This window comes from Fringilla coelebs (genome assembly GCF_963513975.1).
Source record: "Fringilla coelebs genome assembly, chromosome: 1".
Taxonomy (NCBI): Eukaryota; Metazoa; Chordata; class Aves; order Passeriformes; family Fringillidae; genus Fringilla; species Fringilla coelebs.
In genome coordinates, this window is record NC_140028.1 from 63,453 (window position 1) to 84,772 (window position 21,320).

General features: G+C 56.2%; 1 protein-coding gene across 20 annotated transcripts in view; it reads right to left on the bottom strand.

Annotated features, from left to right (window-relative positions):
• Nucleotides 1-4,363: 4,363 nt before the first annotated feature.
• SCRIB (scribble planar cell polarity protein) overlaps nt 4,364-21,320 on the bottom strand; it is a 105,326-nt gene continuing 88,369 nt past the window's right edge. For 14 of the 20 annotated variants that reach the window (XM_084217177.1, XM_084217172.1, XM_084217169.1 and 11 more), the window contains 10 exons: nt 20,410-20,575; nt 18,368-18,533; nt 16,898-16,987; nt 16,048-16,221; nt 12,201-12,365; nt 11,381-11,520; nt 10,795-10,832; nt 9,805-9,879; nt 7,973-8,024; nt 4,364-5,106 (listed from right to left, as the gene is read on the bottom strand). In XM_084217177.1, coding sequence (XP_084073303.1) covers nt 4,943-5,106; nt 7,973-8,024; nt 9,805-9,879; nt 10,795-10,832; nt 11,381-11,520; nt 12,201-12,365; nt 16,048-16,221; nt 16,898-16,987; nt 18,368-18,533; nt 20,410-20,575 — 1,230 coding nt within the window. In that variant the 3' untranslated portion in view covers nt 4,364-4,942. Of the gene's footprint in view, nt 5,107-5,736; nt 5,772-7,800; nt 7,835-7,972; nt 8,025-9,804; nt 9,880-10,794; nt 10,833-11,380; nt 11,521-12,200; nt 12,366-16,047; nt 16,222-16,897; nt 16,988-18,367; nt 18,534-20,409; nt 20,576-21,320 lie in introns of those variants that run through there. The other 6 variants (XM_084217175.1, XM_084217164.1, XM_084217181.1 and 3 more) reach the window with 5 other exon arrangements.

Below are 21,320 nucleotides of genomic sequence, written 5' to 3' on the forward strand. Positions count from 1 at the left end.
GGCTGAGCGCTGGGATGGACTCCCCAGAGCAGCGGTCACAGCCCCAGGAGGTGTTCGGACAATACAATATGGTGGTGTGTGCATGGGGGCCCTGTGCAGGGCCGAGAGCCGGGCTGGTGGCGCCCCTGGGTCCCGTCAGCTCAGCTCAGCCCAGCCCAACTCAGCTCTCTGTGACTCCGTGACTCACCCACACTGCTGCTGGAGCACAGGAAAGGCACACTGCTTGGCAGTCAGCGGCACTCTGTGTGTGCCTGCTCCGTCCTCCCTGAGGAGAAACAGCCTCGCTGCACAGCGGCTCCTGATTTAAATGATTTAAATGCTGGTTTACGGTTATTAAATAAATAAGGAGTCACCAAAACTGCAGGTCAATGGTTTCTGCAGACACAGAACTGCACCTTTTCATAGGCGGTGCGCAGCACGGGCCCTGAGCCGCTCCCGGAACCGTTTCCATTGCCCGCTCCAGGATCCTCTCCGGGCTCCGCACGGCCCTCGCCGGGCTCGGCCTGGGCTCGCCGCTGTCGCGTCACTGCGGCGTCACCGCGACGTCACCGGGGAGCGTCAGCGCGCAGCGTCACGTGATGGCGTCACCGGGCAGGGCCGCGCCCCCGCGGCTCTCGTCCCGTCCCGTCCATCCCCGCCCGTACCGCCGCTGCACCTGGCCTGGCCCGGCCCATCCCCGCCCGTACCGCCGCTGCACCTGGCCTGGCCCGGCCCATCCCCGCCCGTACCGCCGCTGCACCTGGCCTGGCCCGGCCCATCCCCGCCCGTACCGCCGCTGCACCTGGCCTGGCCCGGCCCATCCTTGCCGGTACCGCCGCTGCACCTGGCCTGGCCCGGCCCATCCCCGCCCGTACCGCCGCTGCACCTGGCCTGGCCCGGCCCATCCCCGCCCGTACCGCCGCTGCACCTGGCCTGGCCCGGCCCATCCTTGCCGGTACCGCCGCTGCACCTGGCCTGGCCCGGCCCATCCCCGCCCGTACCGCCGCTGCACCTGGCCTGGCCCGGCCCATCCCCGCCCGTACCGCCGCTGCACCTGGCCTGGCCCGGCCCATCCCCGCCCTACCGCCGCTGCTCCCGGCCTGGCCCGGCTCATCCCCGCCGGTGCCGCCGGTGCCTGTCTGCCCTCCGGGGAGCTGCGGCTCACCCGCCGCACGGGTGGTGCACACGGAGACGGGAGGCACCGGGACAGGAGCGCCCGAACCCGGGAGAGGCTTTGCCCAGGGCCCGGAGATGCGGAGCTAACGGTTGCGGGGGTGGGAGCTGTGCCGTGGGAGGGCCAGCAAGGCTGCGCTCCGGGCTCTTTGGTGCTCCGGGTGTCACTGATGGTGGCTGAAAGCACAGAATCAACAAAAACGACACCTAGAAGGACCAGAGTGGCACTGAGCTAGAACCAGAGCTCATCTGCACCTACTGCTCTCCAGAAGCAGCTGGTGGCCCGTGGGCAAGGCTGGAGATCAGCATTCCCCAGCCTTTGGTTATCTCGGGTGTTCCGAGGGCCAGGCTGACGAACAGGTGAGTTTGTTGTGGTTTGCAGCTTCCAGGACAGCCCCTCCTGTCTGAGGGCAGGCAGTCCTTGAGCAGAATCCCACAGTTATTCCAGACTGTTCTGTATGCAAGGAAGGACCAACAATGCCATCCCTCAGCTCACAGACCAACGCCAGGCAGGACTGACTCCTGGAACCAGGAGAACTGGCATTTGGCAGGACCAGAGGGGAAGGCAGGTTCACATCTGGAGTTGTCTCCAGATGTGACATTTTCCACCCTCCATCTCCCAGAGCCCAGCTGTGAATCGCTGCTGCTGCTGCTCGAGGCAGTCAGCTGCAAGAGGTCCTTGCAAACCCTGCAGCCCAGCCAGCTGGGGATACTCTTTGCCTGGGCCACCTTGCAGATCATTCTTCCCATGTATTGAATTGGGTTATTTCTGTTCCTAAATATATATAAATAATAGCATTATAGCATGGTTGGGCTTGGAGGGGGTCTTATATACCATCTAGTTCCAACCCTACATGAATAATGCCTAAATAAATATCCCTAAATAAACAATTCCCACTGATGATGTTCCTGGGTTTACTTTTGTCTGAAGGGGTAAACTACTTCCCATTACCTAATCAGGGTCCAGTTTTGGGGCACAAATGATACACACTAAGAGAGGAGCCTGGCAGCAAGCCTGGCTCAAGGGAGAGAGCAGATAAATAAATAAATCAAACAAAGCCCAGGACCCGAGTATAGAGCCAGTGTGAGGCTGGCAGCTGCAGCTCTGAGCCCTCACTGACCAAGGAGCAGACTGTGCCTCATGTACCATGGCCAAGTCCCCTTTTCCAGCTGTACCTGTCACACAGGTAGGGCTGTGACAGGTACAGACCTGAGGCTGAGGTCTGGCACCACCCTGGCTCTAGGAAAAGGAAATCCACCCTCTTCTGAGACTGTCCTCCTTCCCTGAGGTGCCCATCCACTGAACCAGGATCAGGAAAACCTGACTGAGCTACAGGAAGTTAGGTTAATTTTTACCAGTCAAACTATTTTTAAAAACTTTAATAATATAAACAAAATAGTGCTGGAGCTTTTTTGTTTTTTTTTTTTTTTTGTTTGTTTGTTTTTTCCTTTGTTTGGTTTTTTGTTTGGTTTTGTGTGTTTTTTGGTTTTTTTGTGGTTTTTTTTTTATGTTGTTGTTGTTGTTGTTGTTTTTTGTTTTTTAACACAGCCAAATAAGGAAAGCCATGAGACTGAAGATCTTGCTGGTATCACTGTGTTTCATATTGGGTTTTTTTCCCCATCCCTGAATATTGATATTCTCAGCAGGCAGTAACTGGGCTGTGCATCAATTCCTGCTCCCAAAAGCAGGGACACCAGGAGCATCTTTGCTGAATTATGCAGTGAGGAACAACCACCAGCAGAGCGCTGATACTGAAACTGCAGACTTGACAAAGGGCAAACCACTGTGACTAAAGGCTCTAAAATGTAAAGTAAACTTTATTATCCTTGAACCACAAAATAGATTTCTTTGGTTGTACAAATTTCACTAGTTACAGTCTTGATGCGCTAATTTTCCCTCGGAATCTCTTGGGAGAGAACGGGAGAGAATCCAGAGCCTGGCACCAGGTACCGCACAGGGAAAGGAGAGAAGAATCACAAGTTAGTCACCAAAACCCAGCCAGGATTGTTTCCAAAACTGCTCTTGTTAAAAAGCAAATGCTAAAATTAGATTTAAAAAGGAAAAGCTCAAATTGCTGATGATGGAGGCAGCTGCAGCTGCAGTGTGAGATTATCAGAGTTCCCCTTCACAAGTCTGTAAAATCAAAACGTAGAGTCAGTTAAAGCGATCCGCTGGATTTTGGCATGAAAGGAGAGGCTCAACTAAAAAACTGCACCCAAAAAACTGCATCCAGCTCTTTCCTTCAGCAAATGTACAAGCAGATGTGCCTGTCAGTGCCCAGCCACTGTGAGGCTCAAGGTCCAACCCTGGTCTTACTGGGGAGTCAGAGAGCACCAATGGACAGGGAACGGGATTGTGCCAAGCTCGGACCTTCTTCATGGTGAGAGGCAGTGATTAAAAGAAAAAGGGTTGTTTCCCCTCACTAGTGGCAGCAGAGGCTGATGGCAGAGTTGGGAGCAGCAGCTGTGACCTCCACATCTGCAGAGCTCACATGATTCAGAACCTGCTCACAGCCCTTGTTCCACGTGTGGAAACTAAGGCTCACACCCCCACTCATTTATTTTCCTTTTTCCCTCTTGTGTGGGCAAACGTGCATTTTCCCTGTCCTCCATGGGAAGGGGCCTGAAGCCAATGAGCTGGCAAAGTGGAACTGTGTGGTTATTGCAAGGCACAGGCCAGCCCCATCCTGCTCCTGGTGCTCCCTGCCAGCCCACACTGCACCAGGCACCCCATGACATCCCACCCCACCCTACTGCCAGCGTGGGCACTGTGGACTCCCCACCAGCATCTCCATGTGTAGGATCCTGTAACTCCCAACCTGACCCCAGCAACTCCACATTCTACCCATCCCCAGTTCCTGAACTCTACCCACTAAGGTACGTGCTGTCATACCTCCCACCTGTGCCCCCTGTCCTGCCCCCACTGCTGTCACACACGCCTACACCCCTGCTCTGTCCCCATCCCATTCTTGCCCCAGCTGACCAGTTCAGCCCCAGTGCCACAGGAGAGACTCCTCCACTCGTGTGCTCCCACCGTGGTGACAAAGGGGGATGTGCCCATCCAGGGAGTGAGCTGTCCCAGGGCAGCACAAAGCCCCAGCAGGAGCAGTGTCCCACCAAGACAGAGGCAGGTGGCAGAGAGCTGGCTCTGTTTTCCTTGGGCACAGAGTGCCAGTGGCAGAGGGAGGCACTTTGCTGGAATTCTGGTGGGTTTTTCTCTTTTTTTTTCCTTCTTTTTGCCTCCAAGCTTCCCATTCCCAAACACTCCTAAAGGGAAGTGAGGTGACACAGTGCAGGAGCTGGGAGGGGATGCTTTTTGGCAAAAGACTGGAAATTAAATAGGAGTAAAGGCAGGCTGGACCTTCCTCCTGATTCCCACCAGAGGAGAAGCTCCTTTAAACCACTACAAAACCCAAACTGAGGCAGTAACAGCTGGAGCCCAACACACTCTCGCACTCCTACATTCTCCCTGTCCTACTCTTCCCCACACACAATATTTACAGGCTAAAAAGCTGCCCACTGTCCTGGCCACCCTTCCTCTCCATCTGCCAGCAGTCAGTCCAGTGTTGACCCAGTTATGGGATGTACCCCAGTGCACTGTTGGGTGAGAGACAAGGGCGCTTCACAGCCCCAGAGGAGTCAGTTGGCCACAGAGCTCATAGGGAGCTCAGTCCCATCCAGAGTCTGTAGGCAGGGGGGCAGCCTGCTGCTGTCCCTGGAGCTCCAGAAGGGCTGTGCCAGGCCAGTCCACTGCCAGGCTGTGCCAGGCCAGTCCGCTGCCCAGGGTCACCTATGTGGGGACAGCGGTCTCCAGGCTGCGCCGGCTGTGCCGGAGCTTCCGCTTGCTGCTGTACAGGGCCATGTCCTCCAGGGCTGAGGGAGCTGCTGCTGATGGATCCCCTGCTCCCAGTGCCTCCTCCTCCTCCTCTGGCTGCCCATCCTGCTCCCGGGGAACTGCAACGACAAGAGGTGTTCGGATCTGAAGACAGAGTCCTGGGTTAAGTCAGGGAAATCCTGAGAAGAAATCCTTCCCTGTGAGGTGGTGAGGCACAGGCTGCCAGGGGAGCTGTGGCTCACAGCAACCTGGTCTGATGGAAGGTGTCCCTCCTCAGGGCAGGGGTGGGACTGGGTGGTCTGAAAAGTCCCTTCCCAGCAAAACCATGCTGTGATTCTGGCAGTACACTGGCACAGCTGGCACAGTTAATGCAGATGTCAAGGCTATCACAGGATGAAGAATGATTTGTGTAGGAAAGAACCTTAAAGCTCATCCATCCCACCCCTGCCACAGGCAGGGACACCTTCCACTGTCTCAGGTTGCTCCAAGCTCTGTCCAACCTGGCCTGGAACACTTTCAGGGAGTGTTCCAGGGTATTCCCAGTTACTGGATTTGGGACAGCAGTGATCTCAGTCATTCACAGTAAGCCCCTGGTGACCAGCAGCTCATTCAGGGAGCACTGTGGGTGCTGGGAAGGAAGAGGCACATGTGAGAAGACACCTGCCTGCAACACCCATGGTTCCCTCAACATGATTGAAGTGTCAAGCTGCATGGAATATCGAGTGTCCTGAAATGCTTCGGCTCTCCAGGGCAGGGATCCACACTGGCAGGGGCTGAGGGGTCACTGTCACAGAGGAGGAGAGTCTGGGTCACAGACTGGTCCAGCTGGCCAGGAGGGCTTTAAACACCCCCTGTGTCATGCCCAGCTGGATGCAGGTAGCTGCTCTGAGGAGCTGACCAGAGCTCACAGGTCAGGACTGCAGAGACAGCTGACATCCTGAGGATGAAAGCACAGGCATTGCCACTGGTATGAATCCAGAGATTCCAGTTTTGTGTTAGCATTTTGGTGGGAAAGAACCTGTGAAATGCAAGTCTGGAGAAAAACAGGATGGATGCAAGTCCTCAGAGTAGTGATGAGGCTAAAAAGGCTGGACAGGGATAAATTAAAGCTACAGGAGGACAGAGATATTTAAATTAAAGCCACAAGAGGGCAGAGAGAACACCTGTGGTTCCCGAGTGTTAGAGCTGCAGAGTTCATTAGCCAATAGCAATTAGGGCAGGTGCAGGATGGGGAGGCACCGTTCCTGTGGCAGCTGCTGCCAACAGCAGACAGCCCAGGTGGGCAAGGAGCACAGGGAAAAAGCAGCTCCTCACATCCCACAGGCAGGTTTCCAGTAACAGGAGCAGCACACAGTCATCAGGGGAGTTTCTGCAACCCGAGGGTTACAGACTGGGAAGCAAAAGTCTCCAGGTGATCTGGACAAGTCATGCCACAACAAAGGGAACACTACTTGGTTCCACCCTGAAAATGCTGCTCTGCAGTTCAGTAACTCCATGGCCTCATGGAAACCCTGGAATAAAGGTTTTTAAATCCCTTTAAGAGACGATGACCATGAAGTCACACCAGAGAATGGAAGGAATGGTTTCTGCACGGGCAAGAGGACATGGGTGTGCTGGGAGGACTGAGACGCCAACACTTTCCTGCAGCTGGATTTCCTCAGAGTTCCTGATGTAATGTTTGCCAGCACAAAGTTTCAGAATTGCTGTGAGTCAAAAAGCCATAATTCCATGATCCAGGACAATTCTGATTATGCTGGCCGAAATGCTGCACTGCTTGGGAGAGTGAGATGGCATGGGGGGCTCTGAAAAAGCTAGGGGAGCCTGGTCCCATCCCAGGAGAGCTGACTAGCATCCTCACCTCCATCCTTTCCAGATCATTGGGAAAAACCTGCTTGTTTGTGTGCCTCACTCACATCACAGGTGATTTAAGCATTACTTCAGGACTGAGGGCTGGGTCTCTCATGAGCACCACATTTTCTTTCTGGCTTTCATCCCATCTGAAGGCTCCACAGAGCAGGGACAGGCAACAGTGAGCTCTGGATGCCCTGAGCAGCAGCTGCTATTCCCCAGACCTTCCCTGAGCTCTCATCCCTTCACTGCCTGAACAAACAACCTCAAGAGTATAACCCAGAGCTTAAAGGATGACTCTGAGGGATGAAGAACAGATCCTCCTCTCAGGAAAGTAAGTTTGTGTTGAGTCCTCAGCAAAACCTCCTTCAAGACTCAGCTCAGCCATGGGTCAGCTGTCTGGGATGCAGCCTGGACTCAGAGGAATTTGTCAAGATAAAAGGAATGGTTGGTTTTTTTTTTTTTTGTTTTTTTTTTTTTTTAATAAAGGGGTGAAACATGCAAAAAGGGTTTGAGCAAACCAGCACCAACTGTTAGAGGCAACAGGAGGCTACACAGCAGACAGGCTCTGCCCAGCTCCACGGTGCTGCTGCAGCCCCTAGAAGCACCTGGATGAGGCTCAGCTGTATGTTACAGGTGGGACAGGCAGACACAGCCCAGCTGGACAGCCCACAGGTCCAGCTGCACACCTGTAACTCCTGCTGACTGAGGTGGCCACAGCCCACAAGTATACCTTGGATGAATTTACCTGCACCATTCCTTGTTCCAGCAGAAGGGGCACCAGGCAGCCCCTGCATGAGGGACACCATGCACCTGCAGCAGGTGAGAGAGCCCAAAACCTCCCTGCCACATCCTACTGCCACTCTACTCCAGCACAAAACTGGAGAAAACCAGGCATGCTTGCAACACAGCACACTGGGAAATTAGTCATCACTGAAAATGATGCAAATATGCAAATATCCTACCCAAAATGAATGTGGCGAGCGCGGAGTTGTCATTCTAGAACAGACAAAACATGGCATTGCTTCAAGCAGCAGAAGGTCAGGTGCTCAGGGGGGTTCCACAAGGCAGGGGAACTCTCCAGACCCAGGGCAGGGTGTGAGCAGGACAGCCAGGACTTCCTGGGCCTGGGCTTACCTGAGTTACTCCGGTCATCCACATATCTGAGGTCATCAGCTGCATCAGGGGACTGCAAGAGAAATGGGATCACTGACACACCTGGAGCACCTGTGCCCAGGGTTCCCCACCCACCGAGGGGACACTGCCCGAGCAGGGACTGCACTTACGCAGTGAGGACACTGCCACAGAGGGGACACTGCCACCGAGGGGACACTGACACAGTGGGGACACTGACACAGAGGGGACACTGCCTGAGCAGGGACTGGCACTGCCACAGAGGGGACACTGCCACCGAGGGGACACTGACACAGTGGGGACACTGACACAGTGGGGACACTGCCTGAGCAGGGACTGGCACTGCCACAGAGGGGACACTGACACCGAGACTCCAGCAGGAATCCCTCGTGCCTGGCTCAGGCACCCTCTCCCAAGCCCTGCACTTCCTGTGTGTGTGCAGGAAGGAGAGGAAGAAACACAAAAGGCACAAAGTGTAGAGAGTGAAGAAAAAGGCTGTAAGCTGAAAGAGGGGAGATTTCTGTTGGAGATGAGAGAGAAATCCTTGCCCATGGGTGGGCAGCCCTGGCATAGGGTGCCCAGGGAGCTGTGGCTACCCTTGGATCCCTGGCAGTGCCCAGAGCCAGGCTGGATGGGGCTGGGGCAGGGGAAGGTGTCCCTGCCATGGCAGGGATGGGATGGGATTTAAGGTCTCTTCCCACCCAAGCCATCCCAGGATTCTGTGAACTATTGCACCTACAGACACTGCCTGAGGATTTGGAGGAGCAGCCTCCTTTGGAGGCACCTTCTCAGCTGCATGCAGAGACAGTGCTGTACCTGGGAAATTTGGGTCGTCTGGAGCTGCCACAGGGCTCAAGCAGCCAGTCCCCAACTCACCTGGGACAGAACTGGAGAGGGGCATGTCCCAAAGGAAGGCACCCCAGGAAAATGAGGAATGACTTCAGGAGGAGAGCAACACCACAGGGGACAGGTGCCAGTGAAGAACAGACACCAAATAAAGCAGAAGTGCCTGAGAATGCTCACACTGCAGCTCTGCCACAGCCAGCCTGTCTGCAGTGACACCTTCGTGTCCACACAGGGAAGTGAAGCCCAGTGTGGCAGGGCTTGCTGGCTCTCCACACACTGAATCTGCTTCTGTACACGGAACTAAAAAACCCACCTAAAACCCTTCAGACATGGGGAATCTGCTCAATTCAGCTGTCACAAATGCCATCAGGGACTAACTGACCCTGGCAGTTACAGCTCCCAGCCCTACAAGATGGGTTCCAGTGGTCCCCAGAGCAGGGGGTCAGGATCACCTCCAGAGCTGACAATCCATGACAAAACAGCTCAAAACAGTCCATCTGAGGAAGGAGAAGCCCCTCACCATGGCTTTCACTCTCAAAACCAGGTGTTGACTCCACAGCTCACTGCCAGCAGAACCACAGCCTGAGAACAGGCACCCCAGGACTCCTGGGCAGGACACAAGGCACAGCCCAGCTCCAAGTCACATCTGCTCCAATCTGGCATTTGCTAGCCATCATTTCTGTCACTTTTTCTTCCCTCCTAGTTCTCATCTTTCACTTAAAACTATTTCAGGAGCCATTCTGGTGAAGATGCAGATGTTTTCTATCTGCAAAGCTTTTGTCATTCATTTAAAAACCATCTGGACCAACCTTTTCCTAATTCCTTTTGGCTGGAGTCTCCAGCAAGCCCTCAGTTTTCAGCAGGACTGGTGTCACTGCCCCTGCACAGACAAGGCCTCTGCAGAGGGCTCCCCCAAACCCCTCAGCCTCAGCTCCTCCACCAAACCAAGGCCTGAGCTGCGCAGAGGTGGCTCAGCATGCAATTTATACCTGGATTTCGTAAACAGGTTTGGAGGAAGGAATAGCAGCAAATTCTCGGTAGTCAAACTTCTTTTCAGACATTGACTAGAAGGGACAGCAGAAGGGAAGAAACAGAGAAGAGAGAGTGAGGGAGAGGAAGGGCTGGAGAGGCAGCAGCAAGCTGAGCAATGCAAGCAGAGATCCCAGCAGAAGCAGAGGGACATGCTCAGGGAGAGGCAGCAGTGCCTGGACAGAGCTGGGACATGGGACACCCCTGGGACACTGCCTTGGAGCTCTCCTGGTGGCAGGAGGGGTTTGAGCCACAAACATCACTTGCTGCAGTGAAATGCTACTGCACACCAAGGCAGGCAGGAAAGCTGGTTATGGGGCAAGTTCATGGCAAGAGCTCTGATAGCCAGAGCAGAGTCAGAATTTCAACCCAGGGCTGTGTTATGGGGTGACCTGGCAGGACAAGGCTCCCTCTCTGCAGCTGCTCTCCCTGCTTTCCCTGCTCTGGCCCACCAGTTCTTACAGTGCTGTACAACAGTGGCCCATGGCTTTTACTCAGGGTTAGGAAAAGGAAAGACCTGATTGCAGCTGCAGGTCTGCCTTGTCTCTGGGGGAAACACAGGGCCAAAGTCCCTGAAGTGAAGTGAAAGGCTTTCTGAACCTAGGCAAAGGCTTTCAGAACTCAGGCAGAGGCCTTCTAAACCAGGGAAAGGCTTTCTGAACCTGGGGAAGGCTTTCTGGAGCTGGTGGAAAACTTTCTGAACAAGGAGGTGAATGAAGCACCACGGAAATGATGGAGAGCAGATGTCCCCTGGGAGCTGCAATAAAGGGGGATGCCTCTGGCCAGGAGTTTGGCCAAGTGCCATCCACAGATGTCCCACCCTTCCCTGCACCATGCAGCCAGGCCCGGCCCAAGGACTAAGTGGGGCCCACAGCTCCCAGCACAGCTGAGCAACCAGGCAATGCCAGGATTTAGGAAAGGTGACAAAAGCAAACAGGAGAACACCATACCAGCCTTCCTGGGGAAGTGACGTTCCTGGGGCTGCAATCTGCAGGAGGGGACAGAAGAGCACAGTTAGTGACCGGCTGTCAGTGTGACAGTCACCTCCAGGCAACTCCTGCAGCAGCATCAGTGGTGACACCACACTGAGGGCAGGTCCTGCCCTCTGCCCTCCCAACAAATACCTCTTCACTGCTTTTTCAGGAAATCAGGATGCTGGCTGTGCTCCCACCCTGCTCCCTGGAACCTCAGCTCTGCCTCAGGTGCTGTCACATGTCCTACAGCTGAGGCCCATTCCTGGGCTGTCCCCACTTGACCCCAAGAACCTTCCAGCCTGGTGGAAGGAGGGAATTGCTGCCCAGAGCTGTGCTGTGAGCAGGCTGAGCTGCAGGAGCCCTGCCTGTCTCCTTGCTCTGGACTTTCCAGCTGGGTGGAAGGAGGGAACTGCCCCCCAAGAAGGAGGGAATCGCCCCCAGAGCCCGCCTCCCCGCTCTGTACCTTCCAGCTGGGTGGGAGGAGGGAATTGCTGCCCAGAAGGAGGGAATTGCTGCCCAGAAGGAGGGAACTGCCCCCAGAGCCTGTCTCCCCACTCTGTACCTTCCAGCGGTGTTGGTGACGGCGTGGGTGCGGGCGAGGGGGACTCTGCCAGCTGCTCCAGGGTGCTGCGCTTCTTCCCCTCCTTGGACTTGGCAATGACCATCTGGGCCTTGAGGGCATCCTGCTCCAGGGATTTCATCCTGCCAGGAACGGGGTGGGGAGAGAAGCCATCAGTGCTGCTGAGGGGACAGGTGCCACCCATGTGCAGCAGGGCAGGGACAGAGCCCTGGGCCCAGCACAGCTGGTGAACAAAGCCCCCTGGGCTCCCCAAGGCAGGCAGGGGGACAGCTGGGCTGGCTGCCATCCCAAAACACACATGGGACCACATGTGCCAAACACACAGAGCCTGAAGCTATGGATCAACACACTGAGAGGCTGCGGGCAGCCCCAGAGCGCCACACAACAGGACGGTGACCTGAGCTGGGGACAAAACTGCAAGGATCACACAAGCAGGATCAGTCCCGGGGGCTTTTCCCTCCTCTTTGCTCAGTGTGCTGCACCTTAACCCTCCTCAGCCAGCAGAAGATTGTGGAAGGCCAGGCTGGATGGGGCCCTGAGCACCCTGCTCTAGTGGAAGGTGTCCCTTGGCAGGGGTTGGAACTGGGTGATCTCTAAGGTTCCTTCCAACCCCACTGTGACACAGCTGTGAAACATCAGAGGTGTTTATTCCTTCCTCCCCATCAGACAGCCCCAGCATCCCCCCCTGCTCTCTGGGCAGTGGACACCAGGGCCCAGCCCATGTCCTCCTGCCCCAGGAGGCCCCAGAGGGGCACAGGGACACCGACAGGAGCATGCAGCTGTGGGGAGGGGCAGTGCACACCTGGATTGGCCTCCTGACCCAGGGGTTCTTGAGGTGTGGCTCTGCACTGGGCTGGCCACGGGAGCTGGCCTGGCCCCGGGAGCAGCAGCCCACTGCCGGGACTGGTACAGCCTCCTGGCCAGGTCCTGCTCGTACTGCTTAACACTGTCTTCAAGAGCTGAGCATCTGAGGAGCAGCAGCAGGAGGAACAGGAGGAGGAGGAGGGAGAGGAAGAGATGATGGTGATGAACATTGCAGCAGACAAGAACAGGAAAAGAAAGAAACAGATACAGGAACGTACCCTGGGGAGGGGAAATACAGGTCTGACATGGGGCAGCCTGGGCTGGCTGGTCCCACATCTGATCCCACCCAACCCTGGCCACTGCTGAGGCAGCAGGAGCCCTGGGGAAGTCTGGGACTGTGCCCAGGAACACCAGCCTCCATCAGTCCCAGCATCCAGGGCTGCTTTCCCATGCACTGGGAGGGACCAGAACAGCTCCAGCCCCACGGAAAGGCTGTGGGGTGGTCAGAGGGTGTGAGTGTGGGCCAAGCTGAGGGCTGTGGGCACACCTGGGACAGCCCCTCAGCTACACTGACCACGTGCTCCCTGCACCTCAGCTGGACCGTGGGAAAGGGGAACACAGGGGCCAAGCACAGGACACACATTCTATCCTGGGACACTGAGGGTCAGTGTGTCCCTAAACCAAATGTGCCAAAATGCTCATGGGTCCGGCTGGGCACCTGCCCCAGGGTGTGCACCACAGCCTCTGAAACCTCCTCTTCCCACAGGACATGGGCCTGGAGGGACAGCACACAGGGAATGGCTTCCCACTGCCAGAGGCATGGTTAGATGGGATATCCAGAAAAAATCCTTCCCTGTGAGGGTGGTGACAGTGCCCAGAGCAGCTGTGGCTGCCCCTGGATCCCTGGCAGTGCCCAAGGGTGGGCCTTGGAGCACCCTGGGATGGAGGAAGGTGTCCTGGCCATGGCAGGGGTGGAACCAGACAAGCCCTAAGGGTCCCTTCCACCCCAAACTGTTCCATGATTCCATGACTGTGCCAGGGGCTGTGTGTGCCCAGAACCAGTGAGTAAGGTGGGTGTCTGTGTGTCTGCAGAGTGCACAGGAGGTGCTGGGGGAATGGGGCATCACACATCCTGGTAGGGCACTGATGGCACAGGGAGAGCAAGGGAAGCCCAAGGAGGTGCAGACTGAGGGGTCATGAGTGACAGCACAGAGCAGAGAACTGGAAAGAAGCAGAAGACAGGAGATCAGAAAGGGAGGAACAAACCCAGTAGGTTGGTGGGGCTGAGCCCCCCAAGTGGGGGGCAGTGCAGAACTTCCCCTGCAGCAGAGGGGCCTCTACAGACAGAGCCTGACCACAGCACTGTGCCCATTCCAGAGCTGGAAAAGGGGTCCTGAGAGCACTGGGCCCTCCTGGAGATCTGTGGCAGCAGGGAACAGTCCCTCTTTGTCTCACAGAAAGGAGCATTCAGTGCTGACTGATTCCTGCCCAGAGCACAGCCAGGCCCTGCTCCAGGACCTGCACAGAGAGCTGGGCCTTGGCACTGGAAGCAAAGTGGGGCTGAAGCCCTGGTCTGCTACAGTTACACCCAGGAGGGCTGGATCTGGCAGCTCAGGCAGCTGAAGCCCTGGTCTGCCAGTTAAACCCAGGAGGGCTGGATCTGGCAGCTCAAGCAGCTTCTCCTTGACAGGCACTCCCTTCTCAGGAAGGCTCTTCTTTTGCTGCCTCATTTTCCATGGACAAAACACACTGAAAAGAGTGAAGGTTTGGGATGAGAGATCTCTCTTGTGCCCACAGTGGACAAACCCCTGGTGCTCCACACTCACTAACCCTCCTGAAGTGTCATGTGAAACTTTACCTGTGCCCTGAGCAGCTCCAGCCACGTCCCAGCTAGCCCAAGACCATGGGCAGATAAACAGCAACATTACAGGAGCAAATCGCATCATCACATCACCTAACAGCATCCTCTCCCCTCCCAGCATTTCCAGGTTTATCTGCTGGCAACACCAAACTCCTGGAAGAGTGCCCAGACTGGAGCTGCACACAGCTGGGACAGCAGCACGGGCTCTGCTTCCCAAAGTCTGCACAGGCAACAGCCTGCTTCTCCTTCTGACACCCACCTCAAACAAAGCTTCTATCACAGCATTCCCTGGATTCATTCATGCCTGGGCAGGAACCAGAGCTGACACACCTCAGAGAGCCCTCCCCATGTGTAAGGAATGAAGGGGAGGTGGAGGCACCAGGGAGTGAAGCCTGCATGTCTCCTGGGAAGGGATGGCACAGTGGGCAGTGAGGCACATTCCCAGGAGAGGCTGGCAGGAGGTCCAAGGACTAACAGTAAGTCTGTGCAGGATGTGTGACACTGTAGTGCCTGCACAGTGCCACACTGATGGCTGCTTTTGGCACAATTTCACATGACATCCCTTCCTGAGACACAGATGTGATTCCAGCCCTCTCCAAGCACCTGCAGTACAAGGAGCTTGGTGGTCTCTCCAACCTCATAAGGAAGGATATGGCAGAGCAAGGCATTCCCTAAAGGGGCTCCAGGAGAGCTGAAGGGAGACTTTAGACCTGGAGTGCCAGGACAAGGGGGAATGGCTTCCCACTGCCAGAAGGCAGGGTTACAGGGGATCTTGGAAAATCCCTCCATGTAAAGGTAGTGAGCCCTGGCACAGGGTGCCCAGAGAAGCTGTGGCTGCCTCTGGATTCCTGAAAGTGTTCCAGGCCAGGTTGGACAGGGCTTGGAGCAGCCTGGGACAGTGGAAGGTGTCCATGCCACGGAAGGGGTGGGATGGATGGCCTTGATGGTCCCTCTCCCCTGAACCACGTGGGGATTGTCTGAAAACTAATCTCAGAAAAATCGTGCTCAAAGCCCCAGGACATCAGTCCAGCTCCCACTGAGGATCTGCTTTGCAGTTCTCCACTCTTGGAGCCTCCCTGGGAGCAACAGCCCCAGGATCACCCATGTCAAGCACCAACACTGGAACTGCTCCCAGTGATCCCTCCAGTCTTTTCTAAAACCCTGCTCTCTCCAGGCCTCATCCAAACCCCAAAAGAGACAGCTCAGAGTGTCCTTTGAATGTCTCCTACAGGAATACCAGGAGAAGAAAAACCATCAATAGGAGCAGCCTGAATTCCTGGAAGGAATTCTATGATGCAGAACATCTGGACTAGCTTCAAGTCTTAAACTCTGAGTTAGGAAGTTCTCTTCCTTGTAGTCACTCTTTCATGGCTGATGGAACAGCTCACGTGGGTAAGCATGGGAATGGCCAGATCCTGCCATTCTTGGCTGCAGCAGGATTTCCAGCCCAGCAACGGTGGAAATGTGAAATTCCACTTTCCATTTCGGACGTGTGACCTTGCAGCTTTAGTGACACCATTTCAAAAGGGTTACAAATAAGGTGGGAAGGTGTGTGAGGGAAGGACACAGCCACCACAGCACTCAGCGGGGCTTGTGTTCATGGTGAGCACCCTGTGTCCAGGGCTGGGCAGGCACTGGGGGAATCTGGAGCCCTGCTCCTGCCCTGTGCTGACAGAAGGGGACAGGCTCAGCCTATGCTTGGCACTGCTTGCACAGATCCTGCACAACCTCCCTCAACATCTGCCCTTGAAAGGGTGCCCCATTCCCTGGTTTTACTCCCTTTGGGTCCCAGATGTGCAGGAGCTGCCCTGCTTTGTGAAAGGATCCACCACTCCCTGGTTTCACTCCCTTTAGTCCCCACACCTGCAGGAGCTGCCCTGCCCTGTAAAAAGATCCCCCACTCCCCAGTTTCACTCCCTTTAGCCCCCCCACCCGCAGGAGCTGCCCCGCTCCATCCCAGGAGGGCCGGGAAGCCCTGGCTTACCGTGCTGCCCTCCACATGGCTCGTTTCTCCGCCTCCAGGGCCCGGCGTTCAGCTGGGGACAGCTCCTTGTCCTGCTGGGCCAGCAGCTCGGGGCTCTGCATCCGCAGGCGCTCCTGGTGCCGCCGCTCCGCCTTGGCCGTGCGCACGGGAGCGCCGGGGTCCGCGGGACTCAGCCTGCCGGAGAGGGCACGGGGGGCTGGGGGGGCTGCAGGGCTCTGCTCACCTGCCCCGTGCCACTGGCAGCTCTGCTCACCTGCCCCGTGCCACAGGCAGCTCTGCTCACCTGCCCCGTGCCACAGGCAGCTCTGCTCACCTGCCCCGGTCCAACTGGCAGCTCTGCTCACCTGCCCGGTCCAACTGGCAGCTCTGCTCACCTGCCCCGGCCCAACTGGCAGCTCTGCTCACCTGCCCTGTGCCACTGGCAGCTCTGCTCACCTGCCCTGTGCCACAGGCAGCTCTGCTCACCTGCCCCGGCCCAACTGGCAGCTCTGCTCACCTGCCCCGGCCCAACTGGCAGCTCTGCTCACCTGCCCCGGCCCAACTGGCAGCTCTGCTCACCTGCCCCGTGCCACTGGCACGGGCTGCTGTGGATGGGGAGGACATAGGACACAGGACAGCTCCTCTTAAGGAGTTTCTGGCTGGACAGGGCTTGGACTGTCCTTGGAGCAATCCCCAAAGTGCAGGGGGTTGAAACCAGAGGGTCTTGCAGGTCCCTCCAACCCAACCCAACCCAACCCATGCTGGGTTTTGTGAAGCTGGTTCTGCTCAGTTCCCCTTCCTCCCCCAGATCCTTCCTTTGCCGCCCCTGGCTGTTAAAAAGGAGGCACTCTGCAGCCCCTGCCCCACTCACCCTGACATGGAGTTGGTTCTGTGCTCAGGCTTGATCCCCTCCTCCAGGGAATTTCTCTGGGAGCTGTTGTTCTCACTGAGCTCCAAGGGCCTGGAAAAAAAACTCTGTGAGCTGCAGCACCACAAGCTGCACACCCAGCCCAGGATGGCACAGGTCCACCCCAGGAAAGCAACAATTCCTCCAGGGTGAGGTCACAGCACTCCCCGTGACCTCTGCTGTGAACACTTCTGTGGGGATCTCCTTAACATCCATATGAATATCAGAGCTCACTTCCTGCAGCTGCACATCAGCCAGCCACACATACACACATATAAAAGTTCTTCCTCAGTTTTTCTAATAAAAATATTTGTTGGGCTTTCTTTTCCTCCTTCCCTTCAGTCCTGGGAACCAGGACCTCACACTTGGCTTTGTTAGATGTGGTACAAAGGAATTCCAAACAGAGGAGCCCAAGAAAGATTCCCTTTGGAAACACTTGTCAACTGATCCTGATTTCATACCTTCATTAATAGATTAATTTGATTATTATAAGTTGTTACACGAGAATGGCTATGGAGCTGCTCTGAGGGCTGGAACCTGGTGGGAGAGCTGGGGGTGTTCAGTTTATAGTGACACTCAGCTCTGATTTTTACTGCTCAACTTTATTTTAATTGAATTTCAGTTTCTCTTCCAGCATAAGGAAGATTATTTATTTATGAAGAAACACAGCTTCAGTCTCTTCCACTGCCTCCCCTGCATTCAAGCATAAATAATAAGCAACTGAAAGTCATCTGATGGATCCAGGCTTCCTGTTCTTCAGCACACCAGGTTTCAGGATGAGAACAGGAGAGATCAGTGGGGCTTCCCAGAGAACCAAGGAGCTGTGTGACACTGCTTTCCTCCTTGGAGCTGCCTCAGCTCAGAGGGGCAGGGGAAGTCTCAGGGCATCATGATGTGAGAAGCTCCTCCACTGATACTGGGCAAAACAACAGGGAGAAATGAGGTTGCACGTGCCAGGGTGTGTTCTGCCACTGTGACTGAGAAGTGTTTGTGGAGAGGAGACTGTCTGTCCCAAAGACTTCAAAGGCAGATAAGGACAGCTTCAGCTTTACTCCAGTGCATTCTGAATTTATCTGGAGCTTTTGAGAACCCTGTTCTCATTCCTCTCTTCTATGCCCAAGAATTAGGGAAAAACCCCCAAAGTAACCTGGAGGCCAGGTCCCAGAAAACAGTGAAACAAAAGCCTATAAAAACCCCAAATCTGTTTTAGCATCGCTTTATCATTCAGCTTATCTTGAAGCATCTCTCTAAAAAGCAACCTCTCTCCACACCCTGGGGCACAGCTGAAGGAGCTGCTCCCTGGAAAGAGTGAGATGTAAAACCTGGCCTTTTCTGTGCTCAAGAAGAAATCTCACCCAGCCCTCTCCCCTGGGAGCTCCTGGGACACTCTGCCCTGTGGGAGGTGCAGGGCTGCCTGTCCAGGTGCTGCCTTACCGAGCTGCTGGAGCCTGGCTGCTCCTTCCATTCAGCCTCTCCACCTTGTACTCCACTCCCTCGATGATGACGCTGGACTGCACAGCCTCGGGCACCTGCCTCCCCTCCTCCTCCTCCTCAGCTTCCTCCTCCAGCAGAAGAGCTCGCTGTTGCTGCAGCTTGCGGGCTGCCAGGGAGACAAGAGGCAGCTCACACCAGAGAGCACTGGCTGAACCCCCAGGAAGGGACTGTGGGCAGGTTCAGGCACTGAAACCCCAGGATGGGAGCTAAGGGCAGGTCCTGGCACTGAGCCCCCAAGAGATTCAGTCCTGACACTGAAGCCCCAGGAAGGAACTGTGGGCACATCCTGGCACTGAACCCCCAAGAAGGGACTGTGGGCATGTCCTGGCACTGAACCCCCAGGATTGGACCTGTGGGCAGGTCCTGGCACTGAACCCTCAGGATTGGACCTGTGGGCAGGTCTTTATGCTTCTCATCCCTTCAAGTCTGGGCTGGTTTCAGTCCATCCCCTCTCCATGAACACCTGTGTTCCTCCACACTTCCACCAATGATGAAACAAACTCTGCAAGGTTTCCTCAGCCCCCCCCCCCCTTATCCACCAGACTTCCATCCCTGAACACCCAGGGCAGATTTCCAGCAGATTTCCCAGTGCTTTTATGCTCACCCTGGAAACTGAGCACAGTCTCTCCTGCCCTTTTCCCAGAGGGAAGGAAGAGTGCTGGCAGCCTGCACCTTCCCCCTGGCCCCCTGCAGGAGCCAAGGCCTGGGTGCTGGTGCTGGCCCCACACCTGACAGTGGCCCAGGGGATAGCTCTGCTGGTAAGCACACATGTCACCAGAGGGTCAGAAACAGAGGGGACAGGAGCAGGCTGCTCTCTGGGGCAGGTGTCCTGCAGATCACCCAAGGGTGTTCCTCGGGGCTCAGGTCTGGGGCCAGCTCTGGGCAAGACTTTTATTAATAATTTTATCTGCATTTTATCTGTATTCTGCAGGAGCTGAATGCAACAGGAACACACTGCTGCTGATGCCAAACTGGGAGCTGCTGGTGACTCTGAAGGACCATGAAGCCTTACAGGAGGGTCCAGACAGGCTGGAGCACTGGGCAACCATTAATGGCATGAAACTGAACCAGAGCAAATGCCAGGGTCAGGTATGCTTTGGAGAGGAATGGCTGGAATAAAAATGCTTTTTTCCACTTCACATTGTTCTTATCAACTCCTAAAGCAACTATGGGTTGGACTCCATGATCTTTAAGGTCTCTTCCAACCTAGTCATTCTGTGAATTCTGTAAACTCTCAAGCAAGAGGAAATGACACCAAAAAGGAGAGCAGCAATGCAGCTCCTAGGGCAACCCTAGAGCAGCACAGTGTGCCACTCATCTGGAGTTGGCACAGCCACTGTGTGCAGCGGCTTTACAAATGTCACTGAAGTGTTTATTGCCAGCTGCAGGCACAGCCCAGAGCAGGGACCTTGGGATGCTCTGGGGGCTGAAGCCCCTCTGCTCTGCAGGGAGAGCTCAGTGAGAGCTGAACTGCTGAGCCTGGAGAATTCACTACAGCCCTGCAGCACCCAGAGGGGCTCCAGGGCACTGCAGAGGGGCTCTGGACATGGGCCTGGAGGGGAAAAGGCTTCAGGGATAGGTGGGATTTGGGCAGGAATCCTGCCCAAAGAAGGTGGGGCATGGGTTACCCAAAGCAGCTGTGGCTGCCCCATCCCTGGAAGTGCTCCAGGCTAGACTGGATGAGTTTTGGAGTCACTGGTCTAAGGCAAGGTGTCCTTGCCCATGGCAGGGGTGGCAATGAGTGGGTTAAAAGTCCCTTCAACCCAAACCATTCTGTGATTCCATGATACAGGACACCTGAAACTACAGCACTTCACCAACCCAGGAAGTATCAGTGCAGCATCCACAGAATTCTTCAGCATTCACTTCAAATCATTCCCAGGCCTTACAACAACCACCCAGGGATTTCTGGAAGTGCTGCATTTCCATGGGAAAGGAATCACTTAACAGGACAAACCCTCTGTGCACACATTCCTACCTACCCTCCTCCTCTTTCATTTTCTTCAGGTCGTCCTCCCCCACCAAGGACACGCGCTTGGGAGGCTTGTCCAGGTGCTGCTGCTTCACCTCAATCTCAAAATACTTCTGCCTCTCACGGAAGGACCTCTGCTCAGGGCTGTGCTGTCCCCCGGGGCTGTGTGCGGCCACCTGCAAGAGCCACACTACTGCCCATGGGCCACCCAGCTACATGGGTCACCCAGGCACAGCACTGCCCACTGCCCACCTGGGCACAGCACTGCCCACTGCCCACCCAGCCACACCACTGCCCACCTGGGCACAGCACTGCCCACTGCCCACCCAGCCACAGCACTGCCCACCTGGGCACAGCACTGCCCACTGCCCACCCAGCCACACCACTGCCCACCTGGGCACAGCACTGCCCACTGCCCACCCAGCCACAGCACTGCCCACCTGGGCACAGCACTGCCCACTGCCCACCCAGCCACACCACTGCCCACCTGGGCACAGCACTGCCCACTGCCCACCCAGCCACACCACTGCCCACCCGGGCACAGCACTGCCCACCTGGGCACAGCACTGCCCACTGCCCACCCAGCCACACCACTGCCCACCTGGGCACAGCACTGCCCACTGCCCACCCAGCCACACCACTGCCCACCTGGGCACAGCACTGCCCACTGCCCACCCGGGCACAGCACTGCCCACTGCCCACCCGGGCACAGCACTGCCCACCCGGGCACAGCACTGCCCACCTGGGCACAGCACTGCCCACCTGGGCACCCAGCCACAGCACTGCCCACCTGGGCACAGCACTGCCCACCTGGGCACAGCACTGCCCACCTGGGCACAGCACTGCCCACTGCCCACCCAGCCACAGCACTGCCCACCTGGGCACCCAGCCACAGCACTGCCCACCTGGGCACCCAGCCAC